General features: G+C 38.5%; 1 protein-coding gene across 2 annotated transcripts in view; it reads left to right on the top strand.

Moving 5' to 3' along the window:
- LOC135113195 (tRNA pseudouridine(38/39) synthase-like) overlaps positions 1 to 23,149 on the top strand; it is a 185,726-nt gene that overhangs the window by 150,827 nt on the left and 11,750 nt on the right. For both annotated transcript variants that reach the window (XM_064028324.1, XM_064028326.1), the window contains 2 exons: positions 2,919 to 3,265; positions 19,251 to 19,394. In XM_064028324.1, the coding sequence (XP_063884394.1) occupies positions 2,919 to 3,265; positions 19,251 to 19,394 (491 nt within the window). The remainder of the gene's footprint in view (positions 1 to 2,918; positions 3,266 to 19,250; positions 19,395 to 23,149) is intronic.

The following is a 23,149-nucleotide window of genomic DNA, read 5'->3' as shown; positions in this document are numbered from 1 at the left end:
TCTAAGTGTGTGAACTGTATACAGAAATATGTATACAATACATACCATGCATATATTTATTTTACCATCTGTGATGGCATTGGTAGGAATGTGTGACCTTTATGCAAGAAAAGTGTGAAACTATGGAGATAATGTGCAAAAATCAGAATGGTAAGAGTTTGAGACTAAGTGGGAAACTCAAAGATCACAAAACTTGGATACCTTGAAACCCAGGGGCACTGTATTGTGTTAGTGGACAGTGTAGGAATGAGCATAAGTAGAAGGTCCTGTGCATCAAGGTCACAGGAGACAAGGGAAGTGTGTAGTTAGCAAGTCTAAAGGAACACCAACCATGGAAATAACAGTTGAAGATAGCAAGAGATGTAACATTGTGGTTGAGTGTGCATTAGTTAAAGAAGGGGAGTGAAAAGCTTCTAGATTCTGCCCTGCTTAGAAGAGCTGTGTGAGTGGAGCCCCCATGTGTGGTAGCCATACTCCACACAAAGATAGATAAGATTTCTGTATAGAAAGGACTGGTTGCATGTCATTTATTTTCCTGTAAAAAATTTAATCTTTCATATTGTAGTGAATTTTCCTATAATGTAATTATTATTATTCATTCTTATATTTTATTTATTTCTTTACTTCTTTATTTATTCTTTTATGTAAAAGGCGCAGTGTACAAGGGCAACAAAATTTTTTTGAGGAAAAAAAAGAAAGGGTCACTTGAGTGCCAGTTCTCTAAGTGAATGCCAAATATAAAAATAAAATTACAGATAAGTATCTTCAAACCTCCCTCTTGAAAGAGTTTAAGTCATAGGAAGGAAGAAATACAGAAGCAGGCAGGGAGTTCCAGAGTTTACCAGAGAAAGGGATGAATGATTGAGTGTACTGGTTAACTCTTCCATTAAAAAGGTGGACAGAATAGGGGTGAAAGTAGAAAATCTTGTGCAGCAAGGCTGTGGGAGGAGAGGAGACATGTAGATAGCAAGATCAGAAGAGTAGTTGGTGTGAAAATAGCAATAGAATATAGCAAGAGATATGACATTGCAGTGATGAGAAAGAGGAGTTGATAAGACAAAATGCCTTTGATTCCACCATGTCTAGAAGAGCACTATGAGTGGAATCCCCCCATACATGTGAAGCATATTCCACACTGATGAATGAGGCCCCAGTACAGAATTAGCAATGGGGGAGGGGATGAGAAAAACTGGTGGAGATGACTCAGAACTCCTAACTTTATAGAAGCTGTTTTAGCTAGAGATGAGATGTGAGGTTTCCAGTTTAGATTATAAGTAAAGGACAGACCAAGGATGTTCATTGTAAAAGAGGGGGAAGGTTGAGTGTCACTGAAGAAGAGGGGATAGTTTTCTGGAAGGTTGCATCGAGTTGATAGATGGAGGAATTGAGTTTTTGAGGCACTGAACAATACCAAGTTTGCTCTGCCCCAATCAGAAATTTTAGAGAGATCAGAAGTCAGGAATTCTGTAGCTTCCCTGCATGAACTGTTTACGTACTGAAGAGTTGGACATCTATGAAAAAGACATGGAAAAGTGCAGGGTTGTATCATCAGCGTAGCAGTGGATAAGACAAGAAGTTTGGTTTAGAAGATCATTGATGAATAATAAGAAGAGAGTGGGTCACAGGACAGAATCCTGAAGAACACCACTGTTAATAGATTTAGGAGAACAGTGACCATCTACCACAGCAGCTATAGAATGGTCAAAAAGGAAACTTGAGATAAAGTTACAGAGAGAAGGATAGAAGCTACAGGAGGGTAGTTTAGAAATCAACTCTTTTGACTCTGTCAAAAGCTTTGGATATGTCTAAGGCAACAGCAAAAGTTTCACCAAAATCTCTAAAAGAGGATGACCAAGACTCAGTAAGGAAAGCCAGATCACTAGTAGAATGGCCTTGATGGAACCCATACTGGCAATCAGATAGAAGGTTGTGAAATGGTAGATGTTTAAGAATCTTGCTGAATGTAGGCAAACTCCCAGCAAGAAGGAAAGGTAGATATTGATAGACAGAGGTGAAAGAGTTTGACTAGACAAGGCACAAGCAGAGGGAAGGATAGAAGCCATAGGAGGGTAGTTTGGAAATCAAACCTTTGTGCCATACTCTATCAGAAGCTTTTGATATATCTAAGGCAACAGCAAAAGTTTCACCAAAATCCATAAAAGAGGATGACCAAGACTCTAATGAAAGACAGAAGATCACCAGTAGAGCAGCCTCGACAGAATTCATACTGGTGATCAGATATAAAGTTGTGAAGTGATAGATGTTTAAGAATCTTCCTGTTGAGGATAAATTCAAAAACTTTAGTGAGGCAGGAAATTAAAGCAATAGAACAGTAGTTTGAGGGATTAGAATGGTCACCCATTTTAGGAACAGGTTGAATGTAGGCAAACTTTCAGCGGAAAGGAAAGGTATATGTTGATAGAGTTAAAAGAGTTTGACTAGGCAAGGTGCACAGTTTCAGAGAACAGTAGGAGGGATCCTGTCAGGTCCATAAGCCTTTCAAGGGTTTAGGCCAGCAAGGGCATGGAAAAAATCATTGCAAAGAATTTTAATAGGTAGCATGAAATAGTCAGAGGGTGGAGGAGAGGAGGAACAAGCCCTGAATCATCCAAGGTAGAGAATTTGACACTTTCTATTAATTAAGGAGTTTTTGGGGTTTTTGGGTAGTTGGAGAACAGACAGCATGATTCTGGGCAGAAATGTAAAGTGCATGAGATTCAGGGTGATGGAAGGCTCAAGTACCTTTTGTGAGCCACCTCTCTCTCATGGATAAATTGCTTGGATAGGTTGCTTGGATTAAGAAACATCACAGCATTAACCTATTAGTTTTTCATTTCAGTTAATGAAAATACAATCTGAAGCTCTGCAACATTCAGATTTTTGACTGTCCAAAGTTCAAAGGTCACCACTCTTTACAGGCTATGAATAAAGCTGGCCAGCACCTGGTGGGGGAGCACGACTTCCGCAACCTATGTAAGATGGACGTGGCCAACGGTGTGGTGAACTTCAAGCGCCGCATCATGGCAGTGAAGGTGGCAAGGGTGGATGAAGAGAATGATGAGGGCACAGTTGGAGGTGAAGATGGTGTTGTAATTGAAAGGAATAGTGGCAGTGATGGTTATGAGATGTGTGTGGCCACTATAGAGGGTCAAGCCTTCCTGTGGCACCAAGTGAGAGCTGTGATGGCAGTACTATTCCTGGTAGGACAAGGCAAGGAGCAGCCAGATGTGGTAACAGAATTGCTGGACATAAAGACTCATCCAAGGTATGTGTATACATGTGCACACATACAGGTACACACACACACACACACACACACACACACACACACACACACACACACACACACACACACACACACACACACACACACACACACACACACATAAATTTAGACACAGAGTACAAGGAGACACAGTAAGAAGTTGAAGAAAGGTAACTGTAGAAGAGACATCAAGAAGTGTAGTTTTCCTTATAGAAGTGTGAACAAATAGAATGAACTCAGTGAAGACATTGTCAGTGCCGTAACTGTCCATGCTTTTAAGACCAAACTGGATAGATATGGAGATGAGATACTACGAGATTACTCTCCTCCTGTAAACCACAACTAGGTAAGTACACACACACACACACACACACACACACACACACACAAGTCGTCGTCGAGTAAACAAGCAGCGACTCAAGCTCCAGCAGAGAAAGATTTTGTTTGACCATGGCCACCACTAGGAGCCTAGAATGTGTTCTCAGGTAGGAGCTGTGCTCAAGTAGAGTTGTCCTGTCTCCAGAAATAAAAAAAAGAAAGGGAAAATATAAGTAATAACAGATGTAATAAAATGAGTAAAAGCTCCAGCAAGGCGAATGCCATAGGTGGGAGAGGAATGTTGCCAATGGGGTCACCATTCCCAGGATTTGAGGAAGATGATGAACTACATGAAAAAATGCAAGGAAGGAAAGTGGTTTTAATGGAGGGGATGATTAGTAACCTCAATGAAAGAGTGAAAAAATTAGAAAAGAAACAACATGACCTGGAAGAGAAAAAACAAAGAATTGAAAACACTATGCACTGATCTAAAAACAAAATTGAAGGAAAACAATTATATTGTTAAAAAACAGGAAAATGAAGTGATAGGGATGAAAAGTGAACATCAAATCTGAGGGAAGGAAAAAGAAGAAGAAAAAGATAACTCGACATAAAACATAGAAGCGCAAAAGGAGGAAAAGACAGATTTAAGTAAGGAAATTGTGAAAGTGATCAAACAGAAGGAATCGATGGTAAGGGACACAGTGGACAAAAAGAAATGTATTGTTATATATAGATTAAAAGAGGAAACAGAGCCAGTAAGATACAAGAAGGAAAGAGAACAAAAAAAAGGTAGCAGAGGACGTTGTAAGAAATATACAGAGAGAAGGGGAGGACTGGACAAGTGAAATTGAGGAAATACATAGACTGGGGAAGTATATAGAAGGAGGAGAGCGATCACTGAAAGTAAAATTTAGGGCACAAACAACAGCCATGGAAGTGATATCGAATGTGTGGAAATTGGACAAGACAGAGCAATACAGGAAAGTTTGGATAAAGAGGGACATGAATGAGGAGGAGAGACTCAAGGTAAACGATCTAATAAAGGAAGCAAAAGCAAAAAATAAGAACAGAACAGAGGAAGAGAAAAAAAAGTTCTATTAGAAGGTCAAAGACGAAAGGCTCAGGAAGTGGTATCTGATAAAAAAAGAATAGAAAATGTAAATAATGTATGGAAAAATAAATAGTGGACAGTGGCATATACAAATATAAATGGTTTAATATCAACATTGCGAGAATTGAATAATTATTTTAAGATAAAGCAGCCCGACATCATGGGTATGTATTACTGAAGTTAAACTAAATGAGACAACAGAAAATATAAGAATTGGTAATAGTAATTTTAATGTGTGGATAAAACATAGAAATAATAAGAAAGAGGGAGGAGTCATGTTACTTACAAAGAAGAGTATAACAGTGGAAGAGGTTGAAATAGAAGGAATGGCAGAAGTAATTAGAATTAAAAGAAAAAGGAAGGGAGAAGGAAGAAGAGATTTTGCAGTGGTTTATGTACCCCCAAAAGATGAATGCATGGACACAAGAGCATTATAAATTATTGTTAAGAGATATTAGTAATTATTTGGAGAGAATACTGGCAGAGAGTAATAATATAACACTTATGGGTGACTTTAATTGCAAGGAAGTATGCTGGGAAGAGTGGACCATGGATGGGGGAGAAGAGTCATGGGAATATATGCTTCTAAATTTAATAATGACAAATACTATGACCCAGTGGATTGGAGAAAATACAAGATTTGGGGGTAATGAAGAGGCATCAAGGCTAGACTTGGTGTTTACAAAGGAAATGGACATCATTGAAGGAGTAAATTATCAGTGCCCACTAGGTAAAAGTGACCATCTGTTAATTGAATTCAGTATAGGCAGTGGTCCAATAGAAAATAGGAATGAAATTTACAAGAATGGGAGATATAATTACAGGAAAGCAGATTTTATCAGGTTGAGGGAATATTTTGCAGAGGCTAAATGGAAACAACTGTTCATGGCAAGCAGTATGCAGGAAAATTTATAATGAAGGGGTCAATAGATATGTACTGAAGATCAAAACAAAGGAAGTGAAAAAGAAAAAAGACTGGTTTAATATGAGATGTATAACAGCAAGAAAAGAAAAAGAAGCAGCATGGAATAGATGGAGAAAAAAAGGAGGAAGTGAGAAATGGGAAGATTTCAAGAAGGCAAGAAACGAATATATCAGAATCCTGAGAGATGAAGAAAAGAATTATGAGAAAGACATAGTTAACAAATGCAAAGATGAGCTGAAGTTATTCTTCAGATATGTGAATGGGAAGATGAAAAACAGGCAAACAACAGATGAATTAACGAAAGATGACATTACATACGAAAATACTCGGTTACAAGGAATTAATGAACAAGTGCTTCTGGTCAGTATTCACCAAAGAAAGCAAATTTGAAGGAGAAAGAGCATGGAACAGAGACAATGTGATGAGAGAGATACAGGTGGACATAAGTGAAATTAAGAAGATTATGAAAGATTTGGATGTAAGTAAGGCTCAAGGACCAGATGGAGTGTCCAACTGGATACTTAAGGAATGTTGTGAACAACTGGCAGAAGGTATACACAATACCATAGTATGTTCTTTTAAGGAAGAAAGAATTCCTCTAGACTGTGCCCATTTTTAAAGAAGGTAATAAAGAAGATCCATTGAATTACAGACCAGTGTCCTTAACAAGTGCGGTGGCAAAAATAGCAGAAAGAATAGTTAAAAACAGATGGATGGAATATTTAGAAGAAACACATACATTGACTGACAGACAATTTGGTTTCAGAAGTGGAAGATCCTGTGTCATGAATTTAGTAAGCTTTTATAGTAGAGCAATTGATATAATTCAAGAGAGAGAGGGTTGGGCAGACTGTTTATTTAGACCTATAAAAAGCATTTGATAAGGTACCACACCAGAGACTGCTATGGAAAATTCAAAATATAGGGGGTTTGCAAGGAAACATACTGAATTGGATTACAAACTTCTTGAGGGATAGAGAAATGAGAACAGTAATAAAGGGAGAAAAATCAGAATGGTGAAGAGTTACAAGTGGAGTACCACAGGGGACATTCTTAGCCCCCGTAATGTTTCTGGTGTATATCAACGATATGGTGGATGAGGTTGACAGTTATATAAGTCTGCTTGCAGACGATGCAAAACTATTGAAAAGAGTGGAAAACAATATGGATTGTGAAATATTACAGAAAAATCTAAATAAGATATATAAATGGAGTAAGAAATGGGAAATGAAATTCAATGCAAAGAAATGCAAGCTGATGGAATTAGGAAAAAGCAAAAGAACATTGACAAGTTCCTACACCATGGGAGAAGTGGAAATTAAGAAAACCAAAGAAGAAAAGACTGGGGAATTATAATAAGTGATAATTTATCACCAGAAAAACATGTAAACAAAATAGTTGGGAAAACTTATGAGTTACTAAGAAAGATGAAAGGGGCATTTGCTTACATGGATGAAGAGATGATGAAAAAGTTGATGGAATATGTGATTCAACCAAAACTGGAATTTACCACAATTGTTTGGTCACCCCATAATAAAAAGGAAATGAGGAAAATAGAAAGGATCCAAAGAGCTGCAACCAAATTGGTACTAAGTTTGAGAGATTTAACCTCTGAAGAAAGATTAAGGAGATTGAAGCTTCCATCATTACAAGAGAGAAGAGAAAGAGGGGACCTGATTGCTATATACAGAGCTTTAAAGTAAGGATCAAGTAGGAGGAGGCAGTAGACACCTGCCGAAATGATAATTACTCCCAGTGAGGTCTAAAGCACTGTTCAGGGGGTGCTGTGAACTTATCATTAAACCCAGCTGTGACCTTACTGAACGTTTCCCTTTGTGTCTCACAACACAAGGGGGCAGTCACAGCCTGCCCTCTAAAGACAACTCTCTTCTTCCACACAAAACTACAAGCACCTAATAACACACACCCTTCACTCAAAAATTTTAAAATCATCATGGTGACTCCTACACCACCCTCGGAGTCCCCATCTGGGAAGGAGACCATAAATGTCTCCAGGTCGGACTGCCTCTCTGTCGACAACCCTAAGTGTCTTGACACCCCCCTCAACTTTTTCTTCATTAACTTCTGCAACATTCGCAGTCTAAGATCTAATTTTCAATCTGTAGAACACCACCTCTCCTCTTCCAAACCTCATCTTCTTTTCCTCACTGAAACTCAGGTGTCTGAGGCAACTGACAGTAGCCCCTTTCTTGTTCCCTCCTACTTTCTCTATCTTCATTTTCGATCCAAAGCTGGATGCTGCGTTTATGTATGCAATGACTTAACCTGCTCTCGTGCCCACGCTCTTGAATTATCCAAGTTTTCCACCATCTGGCTACGACTACAGAGTCACTCTCAAACTAAATTTATCTGTGCTGTATACCTCTCACCTAATTCCTCTGACTATAAGAAATTCTTTAACTACTTAACTTCCAAAGTGGAGCACATTCTGACTCTCTTCCCTTTTGCAGAGATCTCCATTCTTGGAGACTTCAGTGTTCACCACCAGCTTTGGCTTTCCTCTCCCTTCACTGACCATCCTAGTGAACTAGCCTACAACTTTGCTATCCTCCACGACCTAGAGCAATTGCTGCCACACCCTACTCGTATTCCTGACCATCTTGGAGATACGCACAACATTCTTGACCTTTTCCTGACTTCTAATCCTTCTGCTTATGCTGTCACCCTCTCTTCTCTGTTGAGCTCCTCCGATCACAATCTCATATCTGTATCTTGTCCTATCGCTCCAATCCCTCCTTAGGATCCCCCTAAGCGAAGGTGCCTCTGGCATTTTGCCTCTGCTAGTTGGGGGTACCTGAGGAGGTATTATGCTGATTTTCCTTGGAATGACTACTGCTTCCGTGTCAGGGACCCGTCTTTGTGTGCTGAGCGCATAAAAGAGGTGATAGTGTCTGGCATGGAGGCGTACATTCCTCACTCTTTTTCTCGTCCTAAACCTACTAAACCTTGGTTTAACACAGCTTGTTCTCGTGCTACACATGATAGAGAGGTGGCCCACAAAATGTACTTAAGCCTTCCATCACCAGAGTTTCATGTACTTTATATTTCTGCCCAGAACCATGCCAAGTCTGTTTTCCAACTAGCCAAAAACTCCTTCATTAACAGAAAGTGTCAAAACCTTTCAAGATCTAACTCCCCTCATGACTTCTGCCATCTAGCCAAAAATATCTTTAATAACTTTGCTTCTTCTTCTTTCCCTCCTCTATTTCAACCAGATGGCACCACTGCTATCACATCTATTTCTAAAGCTGAACTCTTTGCTCAAACCTTTGCTAAAAACTCTACCTTGGACGATTCTGGGCTTGTTCCTCCCTCTCCTCCACCCTCTGACTACTTCATGCCACCTATTAAAATTCTTCGCAATGATGTTTTCCATGCCCTTGCTGGCCTAAACTCTTGGAAGGCTTATGGACCTGATGGGGTCCCTCCTATTGTTCTCCGAAACTGTGCCTCCGTGCTTGCACCTTGCCTAGTCAAACTCTTTCAGCTCTGTCTGTCAACATCTACCTTTCCTTCTTGCTGGAAGTTTGCCTACATTCAACCTGTTCCTAAAAAGGATGACCATTCTAATCCCTCAAACTACCGTCCTATTGCTTTAATTTCCTGCCTATCTAAAGTTTTTGAATCTATCCTCAACAGGAAGATTCTTAAACATCTATCACTTCACAACCTTCTATCTGATCGCCAGTATGGGTTCCGTCAAGGCCGCTCTACTGGTGATCTTCTGTCTTTCCTTACTGAGTCTTGGTCATCCTCTTTTAGAGATTTTGGTGAAACTTTTGCTGTTGCCTTGGACATATCAAAAGCTTTTGATAGAGTCTGGCACAAAGCTTTGATTTCCAAACTACCCTCCTACGGCTTCTATCCTTCTCTCTGTAACTTCATATCAAGTTTCCTTTCTGACCGTTCTATTGCTGCTGTGGTAGACGGTCAGTGTTCTTCTCCTAAATCTATTAACAGTGGTGTTCCTCAGGGTTCTGTCCTGTCACTCACTCTCTTCTTATTATTCATTAATGATCTTCTAAACCAAACTTCTTGTCCTATCCACTCCTACGCTGATGATACCACCCTGCACTTTTCCATGTCTTTTCATAGACGTCCAGCCCTTCAGGAGGTAAACATTTCACACAGGGAAGCCACAGAATGCCAGATTTCTGATCTTTCTAAAATTTCTGATTGAGGCAGAGCAAATTTGGTATTGTTCAATGCCTAAAAACTCAATTCCTCCATCTATCAACTCGACACAACCTTCCAGACAACTATCCCCTCTTCTTCATTGACAGTCAACTGCCCCCCCCTCTTCCACACTGAACATCCTCGGTTTGTCCTTTACTTATAATCTGAACTGGAAACTTCACATCTCATCTCTAGCTAAAACAGCTTCTATGAAGTTAGGCGTGCAGAGATGTCTCCGCCAATTTTTCTCACCCCCCCCCCCAGCATCTAACTCTGTACAATGGCCTTATCTGTCCATGTATGGAGTGTGCTTCACATGTCTGGGGGGGTTCCATTCATTTTCCTCTTCAAGACAGGGTGGAATCAAAAGCTTTTCATCTCATCAACTACTCTCCTCTAACTGACTGTCTTCAGCCTCTCTCTCATTGCCGCAATGTTGCATCTCTAGCTCTCTTCTACCGCTATTTTCATTCTAACTGCACTTCTGATCTCGCTAACTGCATGCCTCCTCTCTTCCCACGGCCTTGCTGCACAAGACTTTCTTCTTTTTCTCACCCCTATTCTGTTCACTTCTCTAATACACTTGTCTAATACATTATTCTCATTCATCCATTTCTCTGGTAAACTTGGGAACTCCCTGTCTGCTTCTGTATTTCCTCCTTCCTATGACTTGAATTCCTTCAAGAGGGAGGTTTCAAGACACTTATCTTTCAATTTTTTACTACCACTTTGGACCCTTTTATGGGACTGGCATCTCAGTGGGCTTTTTTTTTATTGGATTTTTGTTGCCCTTGTCCAGTGTCCCTCCTACATAAAAAAAAAAAAAATTCTTGCCAGCCACTAATGCTGACAAGTTCAGCTTTTCAAATTTCAGATTGTTAGTTCAAATTCATTACAGAAATAGATGGCACAGGCAAAGAATATCCATGATTTCAGCAATAAGCTGAATGAATGCAGCTATAGAGAGCTTAACTCATATCTTCAGTACCACAATATGACCAAGCAAGGGCACACACACACACACACACACACACACACACACACACACACACACACACACACACACACACACACACACACACACAGACTTTGAAGATGCAGAAGATGTTCAGGAAAAATGGGATTAATTTATAAGGATATATAATTCTGCTGTGGAGAAATTTGTACCTAAAGGAGGAGCGAGATGTAGAAAAGGTAAAGAATGGTTCAATACAAAATGTAAAGAGGCTAGAAATTATAAATCAAATGCTTGGAATAGATGGAAGAAGAGGAAAACTGAGAGCAGATGGGAGCAGTATATTGATGCTAGAAACAAGTGCATTGAGATAATAAGAATGGAGAGAAGAGACTATGAAAGAGATATAACATAATTGTATAAATGAACCCAAACTATTCTTTAGACATATTAATTAATAGGAAGATGAAGAAGAAGGAAGGCGTATCAAGATTGAAAGTTGAAGAAAAATCTATGATGATGCACAGGACATGGCGGAGGTTATAAACAATAGTTTCAGATCGGTATTTACTGTGGAAGGGGAGTCTGATGCTGGAAGGGATAAGTTGGTGAGGAATATACTAAGTACAGTCCCAGTCAGTTATCAAGAAATATTTAAGATGATGGAAGAACTCGAAGTAAATAAAGCAATTGGTCCAGATGGAGTATCAAACTGGATACTGAAGGAATGTAGAGGACAAATGGATGATAAAATTCACAGTCTAGTGGTGACATCACTATCACAGGGAAGAGTACCGAAAGATTGGAAGAGAGCAAATATTACACCAATATACAAAGGAGGAAACAAGGAAAACCCACTAAATTATATACCAATGTCCTTGACTAGTGTTGTAGGAAAGTTATGTGAAAGAACAATAAAGGAAAGATGGATGGAACACTTGGAAGAGATAAAGTTTTAGTGAATTGTCAATTTGGATTTAGGAGGGGAAGATCATGCTCCATGAACTTATTGTCCTTTTATTCAAGGGTAGTCAATATTGTGCAGGAGAGAGACAGAAGGGTGGATGGTGTCTTCTTAGACTTGAAGAAGGCATTTGACAAAGTACCACACCGAAGATTGCTATAGAAGATGAAAAATTATGGAAAAATTGGAGGAAGACTTCTGGATTGGATGGAGGATTATCTGAATGATAGAGAGATGAGAACTGTAATACAAGACCAAAATTCATCTTGGCTGAAAGTAACTAGTGGTGTCCCACAGGGGTCAATGTTGGGACTGATAATGTTTGTAATATATGTGAATGATATAAATGAAGAAATAGATAGTTATTTGAACTTATTTGCAGATGATGCTAGCTGATGAGAAGGGTAGAAGATGTAAATGACTGTATGGTACTGCAAGATTATTTAAATAAGATAAATAGATTGAGTAAATCTTGGCAAATGGAATTCAATTTAAGTAAATGTAAAGTAATGGAGTTTGGTAAGAGTAAGAAAAGAATACAATATCATTATGAGATGGAAGGTGTGAAGTAAAAGAAGTCAAAAAAGGAAGTGGATTTGGGAGTAACAGTTACTGAAAATTTTACTCCAGACAGACACACTGATAAAATTACTGGAGAGACGATGAATTTGTAAAAAAGAATAAGAATGGCATTCTCTTATTTGGATAAAAAGGAATGATAAAAAAGTTGTTGATTTCCATGATAAGACCAAGATTGGAGTATGCGGAAAGAATACAAAGAGCAGTCACTAAGATGGTTCCAGAGTTGAGTAAAGCGACCTATGAAGAGAGATTAAGAATGTTGGAAATTCCTATCCTTGAAAATAGAAGAGAGAGAGATTTAATAAAATCTATAGAATGATAAATGGTATGGAAAATGTGGATAAAGAATGTTTTATAAATTTAGACACACAGAGTACAAGGGAACAATAAAAAGTTGAAGAAAGTTAACTGTAGAAGAGACATCAAGAAGTATAGTTTTCCTTACAGAAGTGTGAACAAATGAAATGAACTCAGTGAAGACATAAATGCCAAAACTGTCCATGCTTTTAAGACCAAACTAGATAGATATAGAGATGGGATACTATGAGATTACTCCTCTCCTGTAAACCACATCTAGGTAAATACACACACACACACACACACACACACACACACACACACACACACACACACACACACACACACACACACACACACACACACACACACACACACCCATTTCTTTGTTTAATTACTTAGACAAAGAAATGATGAAGAAAATTATAACACACATGATATGCCCCAAACTGGAATACGCAGCAGTGGTATGGTCACCACACAAGAAGAAAGATATAAGGAGATTGGAAAGGATACAAAGAACAGCTATGAAAATGATACCTGAATTGGAAGACCTAAGTTATGAGGAAAGATTGGAAGAAATTGGATTACCAACACTGCAAGAAAGAAGGGAAAGAGGAGACCTGATAACAATGTTCAAATTAATAAACAACATGGAGAAGATAGACAGAGATGACCTAGTTGTAAAAGTGAAGGAAGGAGATAGACGTACAAGGGGACATATGAAGAAATTAAAGAAGAGTCATTGTTTGGGAGATATTAAAAAATACAGCTTTCCGCATCGAACGGTTGAAATATGGAATAACTTAAAAGAAGAAGTGGTTGCGGCAAATAGTGTACACATGTTTAAAGAGAGATTAGATAAATTCAGGTATGGAGACAGGACTAATTGAGCTTTGGCTCGGACAACTGTACTGTACAACTAGGTAAATACACACACACACACACATTTGGCACAAGTGGCAGATGTACATATGACTATAAAATGGGAAATGAAACTATGAAGAGAGTGGCATAGGGAGTGACTGGCAGAAAATATGTCACTGGAGAAACATATGAACAAATTAATGGGAGAAGCTCTTAATTTATTGAGAAACACACAGATGGCACTCGTATATTTGGATGAGGAAATGATGAAGAAAATAATAGTCACAATGATGTGGCTGAGGCTGGAATATGATGCAGTGGTCTGGTCATCCCATGAGAAGAAAAATATAAAAAAACTGGAAAGAGTACTAAGATTAGCAACAAAAGATGGTGCCAGAACTAAAGGCTGTCCCAAATGAGAAAAGACTCAATAAAATGATGCTTCCGACTGTGGAAGAAAAAAGCTTGAGAGATCTAATAGCAGTGTACAGGATGGTGAACAGAATGGAGAAGTTGGACAGAAGATCTGTGTGTGGAATGAGAGAGAAACTAGAGGACACGGCAAGAGAATGAAGATGACCACTTGCAGGAGAGATGTGAAGAAGTATAGCTTCTTAAGCAGAAGCATAGAAGCACGGAACCAACCAGAAGAGGAAGTGGTCTGTGCAAGAAACATCCACAATTTTAAGAATAAGTTGAACAAAAGTAGGCATGAAGATCACAGCATGAGCATAACTCCTTTCCTATATGTTACAACTAGGTAAATACACATACACACACACACACACACACACACACACACACACACACACACACACACACACACACACACACACACACACACACACACACACACACACACACGAAAATGGAGAAATTTATGAAACCACACAAGAGATGGCTGAGATACTGAATAAAAGCTTTAAGTCTGTATTTACAAGAGAAACTGTCTTTGCATCACTGGGAGATGAGGAACAACAGAAAGGAATAGCAAACATACAAGTGGAAAGAAAAGAAATTAAAAGACTACTGGAAGAGCTAGATACTAGGAAGGCGATGGGGCCAGACGAAGTAAATGGATGGATATTGAAAGAATGTAGAGAGGAATTGGAAGAACCAATATGGGAGATAATTAACAGTTCTTTAAAGGAAGGAAAAGTACCAAAGGAATGGAAGAGAGCAAATATAGTACCGTTATACAAAGGAGGTAATAAAATGGAACCACTGAATTACAGACCAGTCTCACTCACGAGTATTGTAAGTAAACTCTGTGAAATAGTCATTAAAAACAGATGGGTGCAATATCTTGAACAAGAAAATATAATAACAGAAAAACAATTCGGTTTCAGGAAAGAGAGATCTTGCGTAACAAACTTACTGAGCTTTTATACAAGAGTAATAGATAAACTACAAGAGAGAGATGGTTGGGTTGATGCATTCTATTTAGATCTGAAAAAAGCTTTTGATACAGTTCCACATAAAAGACTCATATGGAAACTGGAACATCGAGGAGGGCTAAAAGGAAAAATACTTAAGTGGATGAAGGATTATCTCCAAGGTAGGGAAATGAGTACAGTAATCAGAGATAATAAATCAAGTTGGTGCGAAGTAACAAGCGGAGTACCACAAGGGTCTGTGTTGGCACCTAAAATGTTTCAGGTCTATATAAATGATATGACGGTGGGTTTAAATAGCTACATTAATATGTTTGCAGATGATGCAAAATTGATGAAAGTAATAAAGAACCAAGAGGATTGTGAGGAACTACAGAGGGATATTGATAGAATTTATGAATGGAGTAAATGATGGAAATTAGAATTCAATATAAAGAAGTGCCATGTAATGGAGATGGGAAGAAGTAAAAGGAGACCTTCATGGGAGTATAAGATGGGAGGTATCACAATACCAAAGAGCAAAGAAGAAAAAGACTTGGGAGTAATAATTCAAGACACGCTTTCACCAGAAAAACACATCAATGGAATATTTGGCTCTACATATAATTTGCTAGCAAATATCAGGGTGGCATTTAATTACCTAGACAAAGAAATGATGAAGAAAATCATAACACACATGATATGTCCCAAACTGGAATACGCAGCAGTGGTATGGTCTCCACACAAAAAGAAAGATTTAAGGAAATTGGAAAGAATACAAAGAACAGCTACGAAAATGATACCTGAATTGGAAGACCTAAGTTACGAGGAAAGACTGGAAGAAATTGGATTACCAACACTGCAAGAAAGAAGGGAAAGAGGAGACCTGATAACAATGTTCAAATTAGTAAATGGCATGGAGAAGATAGACAGAGATGGCCTAGTTGTAAAAGTGGAGGAAGGAGATAGACGTACAAGGGGACATATGAAGAAATTAAAGAAGAGTCATTGTTTGGGAGATATTAAGAAATACAGCTTTCCGCATCAAACGGTTGAAATATGGAATAACTTAAAAGAAGAGGTAGTTGCGGCAAAGAGTGTGCACATGTTTAAAGAGAAATTGGACAAATTCGGGTATGGAGACAGGACTAATTGAGCTTTGGCTCGGACCCTGTATTATACAACTAGGTAAATACAACTAGGTAAATACACACACACACACACACACACACACACACATATGAAGTGGAAGAATGTCACAGAGTTGGGAAATTCACAGGTGAAGATCATAGACCCATTAGAATTAAATTCATGTCACACAAAGATGGCAAAGAGGCTGTGGCAGGAACCTGGGGCCTGGCCAAGAAAGAAGAAACAAAAAAACATGTGGTTGAGAAGAGACTTTAATGAAGAGGAGAGAAAAGAGTTCATTGAATTGAGAAAGGAAGTAGAGTTAAAAGACAAGGAGGGATTGGAAGAGCAGAAGGTGTTCTATTTAAAAGGTTTAGATATGAATGTGAGGAAGTGGTATTTGAACCAAAAAAAGTGGCATATGCAAATGTAAATGCCACTATCTCAGCAATTAAAAATTCCAGATATAATAGGCCTTACAGAAACAAATTTATGTGATGAATTGGAAGCAGTGGACATTGTACAAAATAGATACAACATATGGAAAAGAAGTAGAACAAATAAAAAAAGAGTGATGTTCCTAGTTAAGAAATGCACAAAAGTGGTTGGGATAGAATGTGACAAAGGACTGGCAGAAACCTTAAAAACAGGAGTGGAAGGAAAACTAGGAAAAAGTTACATTTCATAGTAGCACATATAACACCCAAAACTAATGCCTGGATAACAGCAGAATATGAAGAAATGATGAGACACAAGGAACTGTCTAGAGAAAAAGTTACGAGGTGAAAAGTTATAATGATAGGAGGCTAACAATAAAGAGTGGTGCACTGAGGGAGCAGAGTCATCATGGGGAAATAAGTTATGTATTACAGCTGGCAATGGATAATGTATTAATGCAATGGATAAAAAATTATACAAGATTTGAAAATGATGGAGAAACTTCAAGACTGGATCTCTTATTTAGCAAGGAAGTAATCAAGAATGTCAAGATGGAGCCTCCACTAGCCAAAAGTGACCACGCTATCATAGAATATAAAGTAAATGAGGAAACGGAGTGTAAAAGGAATGAAGAATGTCATGGCAGGGTTTTACAACATGAGGGACTTCTTTCAGGAAGAAAGATGGGATGTGTTCCACAAAGCTACAGGGCCCAAGGAAGATGGGATGGATTTCTCAAAGTAAACAAAGAAGATGTAAAGAAATTTATGCCTAAAAGAAAGCAGAATCATGGAAAAAATGGAGAAAAGAAAAGAATTAACTCATGGAATAATTACAAACAGGCAAGAAACAGTTACATAAAGCTTCAAAGAGAAGAACAAATGCAATATGAAAAGATGTAATAGACAGGTGTACACATGAATCAAAACTCTTTTATAGGCATATGAATGGCAAATTGAAAAGTAGAGAGCATAGAGAAACTAAGGGTGGATGGAGTTCTATATGGGGATCCATTAGAGATGGCAGAAATTATAAATAAGAGCTTCAAGAAAGTTCTTACAAGAGAAAAGGAATTTACCAGACCACCAGACATAAGGGAAAATAAACTAATGACAGAAATTCAACTAACAGTACTGGAAATTGAAGAGATCATCAAGAATCTAGATGTGAGGAAAGCAGCAGGACCATAAAGAGTGTTAGAATGGATAGTAAAAGAATGTAGCAAACAGCTTATGGATAAATTACATGCCATCTTATGTGCCTTCATTATTGATGGAATAGTTCCACAGGATTGGAAGAGAGCAAACATCGTGCTCATATTCAAAAGAGATGACAAACAAGACCCACTCAGTTACAGACCAGTCTCATTGACAAATTGGTATCAAAAATATGTGAAATGATAATAAAAAACAAAATGGACCAAATTTTTGGAAGATAATGAAATCCTTACAAAATACTCATTTGGATTTTAGAAAGGGAAGATCTTGTTTCACTAACATTGTATTATTACCCAAGAGCAACTAATATAATACAAGAGAGAAACGGATTGAGTAGATTGCATTTACCAAGACTTAAAGAAAGTGTTTGACAAGGTGCCACACAACAGACTTATATGGAAATTGGAAAAGTTAGGTGGTCTAAATAAAGGCCTGCTAAAATGGATGGAGGTTCTGTTAAAGAACAGGGAGATGAGAACAGTAATAATGGACCAGACATCAGAGTAGTATCCAGTATAAAATGTGTGTTGGCACCTGTGATGTTTGCAGTGTATATAAACTATGGTGGAAAATATAATCAGGTATGTGAGTCTCTGCAAATGATGCAAAACTGTTGAGAAGTGTGAAGAACATCAAAGATTGCAAGGAATTGCAAAGAGATCCAGGTAAAGTGTGGAAGTGGAGCAATATATGGCAAATGGAACTTAACTCTGGAAAGTGTATAAAGATGGAACTTGGAAAGAGTAATAGGTGTAGATACAATTATAAGATGGGAAATGAAAGTTAACAAGGCAATAGAGGAAAAAGACAAAGGAATTATATTTTCAGAGGAACTATCACAGGAGAAGCATATCAATAAGGTAACATGTGAAACTCTCAACCTGTTAATAAATATATGAGTGCCCTTTGAATATCTGGATGAGGAAATGACAAGAAAATACTAATCACAATGATTGACCAAAGACAAGAGTATGCTGCAGTAGTTTGGTCACCACGTGAAAAACACACACACACACACACACACACACACACACACACACACACACACACACACACACACACACACACACACACAAGGTAGCTGGAAAGAGTAGAAAGAGCAGCAACCAAAATTATACCAGAATTGAGAGATCTACCCTATGAAGAGAGACTATTTAGGATGCAACTCTCACCCTTGGTAAAGAGACGAGAGAGAAGTGACATGATTGCACCATACAGAATGTTGAGTGAGATGGAAAACATGGATAGGGAAGATCTATTTGAATGAATGAAAGAGAAACAAAAGGACAGAAAACTAAGAGCAACCACCTGCGGAAGGGACAAAGAAGTTTAGCTTCCTTCATAGAAGCACAGAAGCATGGAATGGACTGGAGGAGGATGTGGTCTGTGCAAGGAATATTCATGATTTTAAGGAAAAGTTGGATATAAATAATTATGGAGATGGGACAATGTGAGCTTAGCTTCTCTCCCATATGTCATAACTAGGTAAATACACACACACACACACACACACAGAAACTGACAACTTATTGTTAATATAAAAAAGCTGAATTAGTTCATTTGTTATTGTGTTTGAAAGTAGTTTCCCCTTTGTGTGCTTCTTGCAGGAAACCCCAGTATTGTCTGGCTAGCGACCTGCCCCTCAACCTGTGGGCAGTTCATTTTGACAGTATAGTGTGGCGCTGGGATGAGGACGAGCTTCGGCGCCTCCTTGGGCAGTTGCAGGAAATGTGGACACAGCAAGCAGTCCGGTAAGTAACTTAAGTGTTTCATCATGATCCTCCTTCTTCATCTTCTTTTAAAACATAAGAAAGGGAAAGATAATCTAATCTTGTTCTTTGCCTTCAACTTTAACCCATATCTGTATAAAGTCACTGTTTCTTAGTAGCCTTTTCTACTTTTTCCTGTCTTGCATATCTTGTTCCTTCATGCTCTTTTTCCTATATGTCATTTGTAATGCTATCCCTCCATCAGAAGTTCCCTTTTCCTTCCTCTTCCATCTGCCTCCATGGCCATAACCCTCCTACACACATGGTCTGCTCTTAGCATGACATGGTCATTCCAGTATCATCTTCTTTATTGTAATTTCTTTGAAATATTTGCTGTGTTAATTGTCCATCTAACAAAATAATTTCTGATCTTATCTTTTCTTGTGGTTCCACATATACATCACAGCATCTTCATCTCTTCCACTTCCAGTTTTCATTCTTGAGCCTTTTTTATTGGTCACATCTCTGACTGGTGTTACATTTTTATAAAACTTCATCATTTACCCTTGCACTTAATCCTCTTGTTGCACAGAATTCTTGATGGCCATCTCCAATTCAACCATGAACATTGTATTCTGTGGTTAATTTCAGAGTCCATATCTGTTTTCAGTCACTTTTTACCTGAGGTATTTAAAGTTACAGCCCTTGTGATGTCATACATGCCATTTCACTCCTTGTCTCCCCTAATCTCTCATTCACAGATATTTTGTTTTTATCATGCTATTTTTTTTTATCTAGTCCTTGATCTTCAAGTATTTGTCAAGTGGCTTTCTATCTTCAGCTGAACTTTTCTCTAGTCAAATCCACCATCACAATATCACTGTACAGAGCACTCCAAGGAGCTTTTTCTTTAACATCTTATCTTATGACATCCACCTATGGTCATCTGCTGGTCACCCTGCTAGCCTATGGAAAGAACTTAGAGCTCATAACAACCAATCTTTGAGTAGAACTGAGACCACTCACTTGCCACACGCCTAAACAGCAAAACACAATCTGTCAGCTTACATCCCATACCTATTTATTGTTAGGATAACAGAGGCTTCATATTAAGAGGTTTGTCAATCTGCCTCATTGCATGTGAGACTCAAACTCAGGCCTTCTCAGTTATGAACTGAGTATACTAACCACTACACTGTGTGTGTGAAGATTGAAGGCATAGGGACTAAAAGCTGACCAACTTTCATTTTAAACTGATCTGCAGTACTGACAAAGCTTCTTACTTTTATGGTTGCCCCTCCATTCATATCACTTTACAGAGATCCCATCCTCTCACTCATACATTTCCATACTTTCTATATCATTTCCCAAGAGAACATGGCCACATCTGAAATGGAAAACAGATGCATGCACCACCTTTTTGCAAAATCAATGGACATTTTGCTATGAAAAGCAGTGTCGTTGTCAGTGAGCTGCTCCTCCAGTGCTCCACGTTCATAAAACACTGCCTCTAGCTGTTTTGTGATGTTTTCACATATCAAGTCAAAGATGATGCCAGGTAGCATATCAAGATGGCATGCAGCCATTAAGAGTTCAGTAAGGCTGTCCATCACAATGAAGTACAGTAGGATACACAACAACGCATGGTCACTATAATGTACAACTGCAATACTGCACAGAAATTCTAATAAATATTTAATCAGAATAACAAACCAAAACTAGCATAGCAAACTTGCCACAAGTGCAAGCACAGAAATTTTAATAAAAATTTAATCGGGATAACAAACTAAACTTGTAAGACTAACTCACCAGCTGTGCAAGCTGCTGCTTACCTATCTGCTGCCTGTCCCTTTCTCCCTTTTTTTCCTTTCTTCTCCTTTCTTTCATCTTGTCTCAAACTTCCTTCCCTGTCACCTTCCTTCCCCCTTATCTGTCAGAGATAAGGGACAAGGGAGTGAAACCTTGCTTTCTCACTCTCTCCCCCTCATTCATTTTATGTCATTTTCGCTTCATTGTTTCTCATTCTTTCTCACTCATTTATGTAATTCCATTTTCATTCTCAATCATTCTCATTCTATTAAGCAATCTTTAGGATTGTTCTTACTTTCACAGCGAGAGAGAGAGAGAGAGAGAGAGTGCTCTGACTTGGTGGGATTTATTATATGTATATGTGTGATGCCAACAATAGGTAAATGTGGCCAATACTTGTCAGAGCAGCACAAAACTCAGGATGGTACTAGGACTAGGCTGCAAAACTCAGGATGGTACTGTATCTAATTGTGTTATCTCAAATTTAGTAGGTAGTGGAAATGTGCTCATTCATTTTTTTTTTTTCTTATTATTTTCTGATTCCCTGGAACCAATTAATTTTTTTCCATAGGTTCTTCAGTCATCACAATACACATTTGCCATAACGAACGCTACATTGGAATGAATCACGTTTGTTGTCGCATACCCTCCTGTATATTATCTATACTGATTCTTTCCACATCCAGATTTCCCCTTCTTCAACTTCACCAGAGCAGGGGCAATGGACTGACATGCCTCACAATTCTTGATGACAGCTTGTACTTGCCTCTTAGTGGTCATTTGGCAAAAATGTAGGGCACACCTCACCCTCAGCTGACCTGCAGCATGGTGAATCTCAGTTATCTTTTATCAATTATAGCAACAATGGACACAGATACAGGTGATATGGCTGAGAGTTAGGCATTTTGGACTTTCACCTAGTGCTATGGTACACAAGTAAGACAGCCAGTCCTGTTCATGAAGACCACAATAATAGCTGGAGATTACATTCCTCAACTATTGACAGCATTATCTCTCAGAGGCCTTGATTTTGAGCTAGCTTCTTCCTGAGAGCCTGTTCGAGATTCAGCAAAGCAATGCAAAGAGTCAGTCATTAATTCCACTCTTTTATCTCCAAGCCAGTATAAGATTCACCCTTTTAATGACTGCGCCCAACTCAGCCATGTTGCTGTGGCCAGCTGATATCTTCCACAGTGTGACCATCAATCTCTACTGCAAAACCAAGGACCAGAGAACTGACATCTACACAGACAATAAGAAAAAAGATATATTATGCTATTATGTTATCAGTTATTATGTCATGATTATTGCATGAATTGGTGACCCCATGTAATGATGTAATTTCATTGTGCTTCAAGATTGTCAGTCTTCAGAGTTCAAAGTGTGCTGGCTAAGAGGGGACCTGATAGAAGTCTTTAAGTGGTATGAGGATTATAACGAGGGGGACATAAGCAAAATTCTTTGGATCGTTAACCAGGATAGAACAAGAAATAACGGGTTCAAGCTTGAAAAATTTAGATTTGAAAAAGAGATAGGAAAGAATTGGTTCTCAAATAGAGTGGTAGATGATTGGAATGGACTCAGTAATCAAGTTGTTAGTGCTAAGTCATTAGGGAGCTTTAAGAGAAGATTAGACAGATTTATGGATTGGGATGATAGGTGGAAATAGGTAGGTATATTTCATACAAGGACTGTCACATATAGGCCTGATGGCTTGTTGCAGCTTCAGTTATTTTTTATGAGGCTGCCAGACACACACAGCCCATCAACAAGGTGCACTGAATTATCCACCAAGAGTTTCTGCACACCAAGTCTGCCAATCTTATGCCCATCATTTCTATTGTGGTGAAGGTTGTCAAATCCATCCTTTACTGCAGCCTTCATTACTGCCAATTCCAGGTATTGATAAACTAGATCAATAAGCACTACTGTGGTGGACTAGCATGAATAGGCTAGTGCCAGGTTATGAATATGCCTTATGGGAAGGC

This window comes from Scylla paramamosain, chromosome 25 (genome assembly GCF_035594125.1).
Source record: "Scylla paramamosain isolate STU-SP2022 chromosome 25, ASM3559412v1, whole genome shotgun sequence".
NCBI classification, from domain to species: Eukaryota; Metazoa; Arthropoda; class Malacostraca; order Decapoda; family Portunidae; genus Scylla; species Scylla paramamosain.
The sequence above is the reverse complement of the archived record's forward strand: the minus strand, read 5'-3'. Positions and strand labels throughout refer to the sequence as shown.